The sequence below is a fragment of the Camelina sativa genome, chromosome 14, assembly GCF_000633955.1.
Source record: "Camelina sativa cultivar DH55 chromosome 14, Cs, whole genome shotgun sequence".
In the NCBI taxonomy this organism is placed as follows: domain Eukaryota; kingdom Viridiplantae; phylum Streptophyta; class Magnoliopsida; order Brassicales; family Brassicaceae; genus Camelina; species Camelina sativa.
In genome coordinates, this window is record NC_025698.1 from 25,551,003 (window position 1) to 25,559,367 (window position 8,365).

Consider the following 8,365-nt stretch of genomic DNA (forward strand, 5'->3'; position numbering starts at 1 on the left):
GTATAATATATATAACATAATTCGCCTAAATTTGTGTTTACCACTTGAGCTTTTCTAAAAAAAGTGTTACTATTTGAATACAAAAGAGAAGTTTTTTACTATTATGAAAATTTAAATAATTAGGTTTATAATTAGGGAGATTTACTCAGATGTACTCCAAATTATATAATATTACCAGAATCAACAAATCTTTTTCTTATTACTAGGATATTTCGGATATTTTCAAAATACCCAGCGTGCCCTTGTTTTATATTACAGAAAAACGTAATTACAGTCATTGTTACGTCAGACGCCACGTCAGAAATCGCTGACGTGTATTAAATAACTCAGGCGTAACGCGTTACAAAGGTAATGACGACTGAGTTATGGTATGTTGCAGCTGATTTATGGAAAAAACATTTGAGTAAGAGCGGACGGCTGACTTATAGCATAATTCAATCAAGCGTTACGGCTGACTTAATGAAATCTGGTTGAGTTATGCCATAACTCAGCCGCCCTTACGGCTGAGTTATAATATGATGGTTGAATTGTAAAAATTTTGGCTGAGTTATCACTACGACACAGCTAAATTATCATTCTGAATTTGGCTGAGTTATGAACAACGGTTGACTTATGAGATGTGGTTATGGCTGAGTTATGGTTAAGTTTTATAACTCAGCCGACATGAGCTGACTTATCGTAAAACTCGGCCATTTTACGGCTGACTTAATAGCAAAATATTAACTACTAGAATATCATTCAGTTACAGCTGACTTACTAAACGATACGGCTGAGTTACAAATTTTCAGTTGAGTTATGACATTAAGCGGCTGGATTTGGCAGCCATTTTTTTGCTTTTTAATTACTGTAATATTATCCATGTTGCAGCTGAGTTATAATTTTGTTTGATGGCTGATTTAATTAGGCTGATTTACATGTTCATTTGGGGCTGACTTGCCACTTCGGGCGCATCATCCATGTCAGCATTCTATGTTATCATCTTCTCCGGAAATACGAAACGTCGTTCCTTCAACTCTTGTTCTTCAACTGGTTAATAAGTTTTCTTCACCTTGTTCTTCCCCTTCTTTTTCTCCTTGTTCTTCACTTCTTAATTACACTCATTTTTATTAATTTTCCTCATTCTTATTAATTTTTCTCATTCTTCTTCATTTTCTTTCATGTATCCAGTTCTGGTAATTGTTGTTTCCCGTAACTGGGTAAAGAAACGCAAATATGTATTTAACACCGACGATAGAGGGTGTAGAGTTGTGCAGATAGATGCAGAAACAACACACGACAAGCTTGATTTTGATGACTACAGATTGAAAGCGTTAAGTCATGAGCTAAACGCATGTTCTCGATGTAAACAAGTTGGACACAATGCAAAAACTTGTCCGATGTAGTATTATTGTAATACATTTGTTTTATTTTGTGCAATAACTTAGGCGTTAAGCATTATAACTCAGCCGTCATATTAATCAATGAGACCTTTCGTTTTCCGCTTTCAGTTTATTCCTTCTGATAACTCAGCCACAAAACATTATAATTCAGCCGTCATATGAATCGACAAGACCTTTTGTTTTTCCGTAAATACTATAACTCAGCCGTCAAGTAATATAAATTAACTGTTTGCTTTCATATTATTTCTTGTGATAACTCAGCCACAAAACATTATAACTCAGCTGTCATATGAATCGACGAGACATTTCGTTTTCCTATAAATATTGTAACTCAGCCGTTAATTTTTTTTCCGGGTTGTGACGTGGATTATGGAAGATGACCCGTATTTTAAAGATGATGTGTATTTTTTATTTTTTATTTTAATTAAAATCGAAAAAATAAATCCAAGGGGTAAATTGTAATTACACACATAATACTAAATATCTAAGCAATTTTTAGAAAATGTATTCATATCAGGAATAAACCAAATTTTGGATAACATGTGAGTAATTTTTTTTTATAATTAAGAATAAAGTTGTAAACATGTTATAGTTTGGGATAACATTTAAAACCTATACCAAACTCTTGCAAGAACGAAGTATGTTCCACACGAGCTTTTGTAGTTTTGGACTAGCTTCCGTGTCTTTGCAGTAGTCTTTTTTATTTGACAAGAATTCGCACAAAGCAGAAACTGAGAGTATGTGATATACCTAAGACTCGGGATCTAAAGATCTTCGGACAAATCGACCTTTCATTCTCGGTCTTTTGTCCGCGTTAACCTTTCTAACCTCATACCTTATCTTATTCTCAAACAAACGATTCTTTTTTTTATCTCTGTATCTCCAAACTCTAGCTTCTCTCTCACTTCTGCTGGTTACTCTCTTCTCCTCTATCCCCTGAAATCAAGAAGCATTACAATAGAAGTCTTTTCTATTTTGAGTCTTCTCTATGATAACATTTTTGTAAGAATTCATAAGATTAAGTAAGAGCTCTTACTGGAGGAACTAGCTGGAAGTTACTTGTGTTGAACAACTCAGTCTGGTTTCTTGCTGCTTCTCTTGGAGATTCTTGTTTATCCCAAGCTGCTATAACATTTTCGTAATTCAGTCTAAGTAACATGTTCCCCTGCCTTGCATTATCCTCGTAATCTTCAGTTTCTTCTGTCTTTGCTGAAATCGCAATGACATTGTCATAAGCTTTCTTGCAGCTCATCAAAGATTGTCCAGGACATGCTTCAGCTCCATTAGTTTTAGCTGCTTTTTCTTCTTCATTGTAATATAGATCCTCCATTGCATCAATCTCATCTTCAAAGTTGAATTGTTTCGTTGTTTCTTGAGTACCATTGTGGTTGCTCAAGAAGAACCCCATCTCTGTGACTGTGAGTTCCTCAAACTCTGGCACAAGAGAAGTCGTATCATTTTCATCATCATTTGCTTCTGGTATGAAAAACATTGCTTCGCCTCCAATCTCGGGAACACGAGGGTCTTCTCTTCTTCTCTCATCATCTATCTTCTGTTGTGTTTTTTTCTCACACCGGGACCTAAGTGTTCTTGCTTTTCTTCTGAACCCACTGTGCCAAACCGGGTGTGATGTTGTTCCTTGGAGCACATTGTTCTGTATCTCATTTGTTCTAAGCCAAACTCTCTCGTGTTTTGTCGCCACATGGTTTGCAGAATGGACTGATTCATCGCAAACATGGCACAAGAAAGCATCGTCTGATGCACAGTACCAAACCGCGTGTTTGTTCAGACACAGGTCGCACGCTCGTGGCTGCTTGACATCTTCTTGGTACTTCGGAATCATAATTTCTGCACAAAACATGAAGCAGAGTTAAGAATGGAAATCAAACTAGAAGAAGAGAGTGGCGTTATCAGGTAACAAAACAGTAAAGGTCTTATACTTTAGATATTTTGGTGACTTGTCATGAGCTAAGAACGAAAAAGATCTTAAAGTGAGAAAAAGGAGACAATGAAGAAGACAAGGGCTAAGAAGGATGGAGAATAATGGGCACTGACAAACGACTCTTCTTAGGTAGGTTTATAATAAACTTTTTCAATGGGAATAGACAAAGACAATTCCTATAAGTCTCTTAAAGATTTTTTACTGACACGTCTTTCTTACGTCAGTAAGGACTCCTTAGCTTAAGTTCTTGAGTCTTGTCCTATACATCTTAATATTGTTGAATCTTAAGATTACCTGCTGATGAACATACTTATATAAGTCTTTAAGCAAATGAAGTGAAATTTGAACAGGGGTAAAAGACATGGTGTATTATTGAAGTTTGGCCATACCCATTTTTTTTTTGTTGGTTTGTACAAAGGGAAAAGACATTGTACTGATGATCTGGCCTCATGCACCGAAGTTGATCCAAATCTTTGCGATCGTATTGGTCAGACTTGGATTATGTTTTTGGGTCTTTTATGGGTTTTTTTTTCTTACCCATTCTCTAAGTTTTATCTTTTTGTTTGTTTGTAATTTGTTTTCTGACTCAGTTTGTCTGTGGTCCTTACCTGTCTTTATCACCATTTAACATATGATAACAAAACTCCATAAAAGTTTGAACTACTAAGAGATTTAATAATAATTTCCATTAACAATCCGTTATGGACAATACTAAAGATGTTTTTGTAAAACACTAATCCTACAGTTTTGAAATAAAGGGAGACTATGGAGTTATTATAACAATTACACTTTTTGTTTGTTTAATCAGATAAGGTCTTAATAAAATATAAGAAGAAAGAGGCTACAAACACTTGGTAAAAAGGTACTTGAGAGTTTCATTATTTCCAATAAACAGGGAATCAATGTACAACAGGAAAGCAAAAATTATTTGATTTTAATAACTAATTGGAAGTGAACAGTCCAATTAGTAAAATATGTTTAACGAAAACAAAAGGCACAAATCAAGCAACAACCTTTCATGGACTCATTAATTTGCGTCCGATATCAAAGCTTTCACTCACCTGCATCATTGGAGCATAAAAATTACCTTTAAAATCTTTAACCCCAAATAAAACCACTAGAGGGCATAATCCCAGTGGAACATCATTACATGTTCTCATCGATGAAAATTTAAATGTTGGTCCAAAACATGTCTCATCTCTTCAATCATCAATGAAAATCTGTGACTAGGTTAAGCTCTATTGCAGCGTAAAGATGTAGCGCCATTGCAAGCAGATTGGTATTCTAAAACCAACCATATGTCCCCAAAATGTACCAAAAACGAGTACTAATTCATTTCTAAACAGTCCAAAACACTCTCTTAAATCACCAGTGATATAATCCATGCCTAACTTTCACCGTGACTGCAAGCAAATTGATGATATCAACAATCACCAATGCGTCCATATTCGCCACAAAACTGTCACTCTAAGACCTCATCAATTCATATATAAATAACTATTCCAAAGTTCATGTTCTAGTTTTCTCCCACAGTAAATACTACAACCCGTATCCAGTTAACTAGTAAAATACTCCACACAAGAAATGCTAAAAAATGTCTAATCTTTCTTCTTCTTCTTCTTCCACTTCCAGATTAATAACAAGTAAAGCACTGATCAAGTTCTTGCAAGCAAATACACACTACTTAACTCAAACACCAGCTAGTTACCTTACCTAAGATCAATCAGGCAGACAACATTATTCAGATTCTTCAACAGCTACTGGCTTGGGACCTGGTTTCACAAAATCAAATATAACAAAAAAAAATAGTTCAATACATATACACCTAACCAAAGAATTAGGTATACTACTGGAGAGTCTGAGACCAATTCTACAACAAATTCAACTCCGATGTAAAGTGAATCACTGAGTTTAAATTTCAAAGATTAAGGAAAAAAAAAAAAAGCCCTAAGAAACTCAATAAAGCATTCAAACAAGCTCACCGTGAAGAGAGATAGGACGGTGGTCTTTGCCCCAACCGACGCCGCGAGTGGCGTCGAGATACTGCTGAACGAGATGGCGACACTTCTGGTAGTGATTAACGCCTTCGACGCGGTAACACCATTTGACCTTCTCACGCAAGATCTTAGCCTTCTCGATATGGATCCACTTCTCACGAACAATGTGTTCTCTCATCTCAACCATCGCAACCGGATCCTTGTACGGATTCTCCGGATCGAATCCATCCGGCGCCGACTCTTCGAACTCCGGCAATCCCTTCTTCCTCCCCATCGGTTATTTTTGATTTCTGAGATTGTTTTGTTTTTTCCTGATTGATTCTTTCAGTTTCAGGTAATGTTTTGTTGGTATATTGGGCTTGAAAAACTCTTTAGTAGGTCTCAACTTGGCCCAGATAAAGCTTGGATAGTTTACTTTATAAAAACCGGATCGGAAGAACCAAACCGAACCGAACCAAAAGAGGGTCCAAACTTTAGTAGACTTAGTTGTAGGCCTAACTTAAAGAGGGTCCAAACTTTTTGAGTTATTGGATTTATGATTTTAATGGATTTGGAAATCCAAACAAAAATCATGTGTTATTCAATCATTGATTTTAAAATACTTGATAAATTATGTGTTTTTGGTTATATGATTTATAAATACTTTTTAAAATCTCATGTTATTCATTTAATGAATTGTTTTTGGATTTCAAAATTCATATTATGTTTTAAATGGATTTGAAAGTGTAAAATAGAAGGATTCAAATCCAAGGATAAAACATGTTATTTCAAAATCCATGTGTTTTAATTTCTAGAATTTACGATTCCACATGGATTTAGAAATCACCTCTCTAATAACAGCCCCTAAGTCTACTAAAATTTGGTCCAACCGTGAAACCAACCGATTTTTGGTCCAATACATTTTTGTCAATTTTGTTCAATTTGGTTATTTTGTGGGTATTTCGGGTAAAATAATTAGAACCAAATAGAGATATCCATCGACTTCGGTTATTTTTTGGATTTCTTTTAAGTATCTGAACCGAACGAAACACTTATGGATCCTAAAGAGCTGGAACAGAAGAACCAAACCAAAAAAACTGAACCAAATAGAACCGAACTAAAATCAGATTATATTATTATCATGTAATTACAATTAAACTATATTAGAAGATGGAGTGCGTGAATTTTAAATCTGATTTTTTTAACTATTAACTATAATCTTAAATCAAAATGCGGAATACTACATCAAATCCAAATATTTTCATAAAACTCAACATATATTTTTATATTCGCATTTTACGTTGCTCTAATCTAATAAATGTTATAGTCAACAGTTTTGTTTTATTTTGAAAATTCGAATTTGATTTAAAGTGGTGTATATCAGATAAATAGCCTGGAAACCCTAAAATATTATATTGAAAGCTTCAAATTTGTTTCAATAATTAGCTAGTGTTTTTATTTTAATTGTGTATCAACATGTAACTAGATTATAAAATAAGTACCCTGAAATTGCTAGCAAAATCATGAATGTTATGAATGTTGGCCAAAGAATTAAAAATTAATCAGTAACAAGACACTTTTTTGGACCAAAATTAAAGTAGATAACAAAGAAGTCAAAAGAATTAAATCTCTCTATAAAAATCCGAGGAAGTAAAGCGTAAGAAATAAAAAAACATGGGTATTAGAAACGTAAACCCTAAGCTCTGAAGGATGCACCTTAACGTAAACCCTAAGCGTAATAATCAGTTTTGTTTTATTTTGAAAATTTGAGTTTGATTTAGAGAAGTAGTGGTGTATATCAGATAAATAGCCTAAAACCCTAAACTATTATACTAAAAGCTTAAAATTTGTTTTAATAATTAGCTAGTTTTTTTTCTTAAATTGTGTATCAATATGTAACTAAATTATAAAGTTTATCTTGAAATTGCTAACAAAATCATGAATGTTACAAAAAAAACATAAAAATAATCAGTAATTTTTTTTTAATAAAAATAACAAAACACTTATATATTGAAGAATGATGAAATATAAATGGCATTTGGCATACATAGTTTATTAGATTTATTATGTCATTTAACCCAAAAAAAACGTCCTAATTTAGCATCAGATCGTATTGTTATCCCGCGTTTATTTATATATTGAGAAAGAAGATGTAATATCAAGTTTTAGAGTGTGGACTATTAATGGGAAAACCATTCCATTATTAAAAAGTTTACTACGGGACCTGAGACTATCATCATACCATGCTAATTTGAATACCATGCTAATATAAAGCGTACTCTTGTTAAGTAGCTAACAAAGAAGTCCAAAGAATTATATCTCTATAAAATCCGAGGAAGTAAAGCGTAAGAAATCAAAAACATGGGTATTTCCACTGAGCCATGACTTTAAAGGAAATTATCGAGTTGGGTTTGCAAATCCTGAATGGAGATCATACTGATACTGGCTTGTTCGTCTGCTGTGTACTCAGCTTTGAGCAAGGACTCCACTTGGGTATGTGCTTCCACTATATTGACCTACAAAACATATACATAGACCATTCATTTTCCGTATTCAAACTAGCAAGAGATTTGGGTTCAGATACAAAGGGATTAGGAAAAACGTAACACAGATATGTAAACCAGCCAAAAGATATAGTTTATATGGTTGATAAAAAATTAGAGAAATGGACTTACTTGATTGGCTTGAAAAGTATGGTCCTTGTTGATGGGTTTTGCAAATAGAGTTTCATTTTTGCTAAAATCGGAAGCAACTCTTGCTGTATTGCAGCATATACCTGCTTAAAGGCACATATGAGAGATTTCCTTTTGCATTCTGAGTTATAAAGGTAATAAAACCTTAAACATGCAAAAAGCCATTGCGGGTTGTTTTCTACGCTGATTCTCTATTTTCATATTGGTTCAAACAATAAGAAAATTACCTAAGGAACCACAACGTGTTCAAGGTATCATACTATCATTTGCATCTATATTCGTTGGTACTTAGAGGCTTACACTGCCTATGAACAGAGTTTTCAGTATCATGGCTTAGAAACGGAAGGTGCATCCTTCAGAGCTTATTAAAAGGGA

General features: G+C 33.9%; 2 protein-coding genes across 6 annotated transcripts; both read right to left on the minus strand.

Moving 5' to 3' along the window:
* Window positions 2,060-3,605, minus strand: LOC104742438 (zinc finger protein CONSTANS-LIKE 8-like). Of its 4 annotated transcripts, none has more exons than XM_019235997.1 (3): window positions 3,541-3,605; window positions 2,416-3,227; window positions 2,060-2,315 (listed from the first exon to the last, which is right to left on the minus strand). In XM_019235997.1, the coding sequence occupies exons 2-3, from the start codon at window positions 3,220-3,222 to the stop codon at window positions 2,130-2,132; spliced, it is 993 nt and encodes a 330-aa protein (XP_019091542.1). In that variant the 5' UTR covers window positions 3,223-3,227; window positions 3,541-3,605; the 3' UTR covers window positions 2,060-2,129. The 4 variants fall into 4 exon arrangements, with proteins under 4 accessions (XP_019091542.1, XP_019091541.1, XP_019091540.1 ...); XM_019235996.1 differs by lacking the exon at window positions 3,541-3,605 and adding an exon at window positions 3,320-3,473; XM_019235995.1 differs by lacking the exon at window positions 3,541-3,605 and having other exon boundaries at window positions 2,416-3,313.
* On the minus strand, window positions 4,173-5,650 carry LOC104742439 (NADH dehydrogenase [ubiquinone] 1 beta subcomplex subunit 10-A-like). 2 transcript variants are annotated; one of them, XM_010463451.1, is made up of 3 exons: window positions 5,304-5,650; window positions 5,035-5,093; window positions 4,173-4,382 (listed from the first exon to the last, which is right to left on the minus strand). In XM_010463451.1, the coding sequence occupies exons 1-2, from the start codon at window positions 5,590-5,592 to the stop codon at window positions 5,059-5,061; spliced, it is 324 nt and encodes a 107-aa protein (XP_010461753.1). In that variant the 5' UTR covers window positions 5,593-5,650; the 3' UTR covers window positions 4,173-4,382; window positions 5,035-5,058. The 2 variants fall into 2 exon arrangements, with proteins under 2 accessions (XP_010461753.1, XP_010461754.1); XM_010463452.1 differs by having other exon boundaries at window positions 5,030-5,093.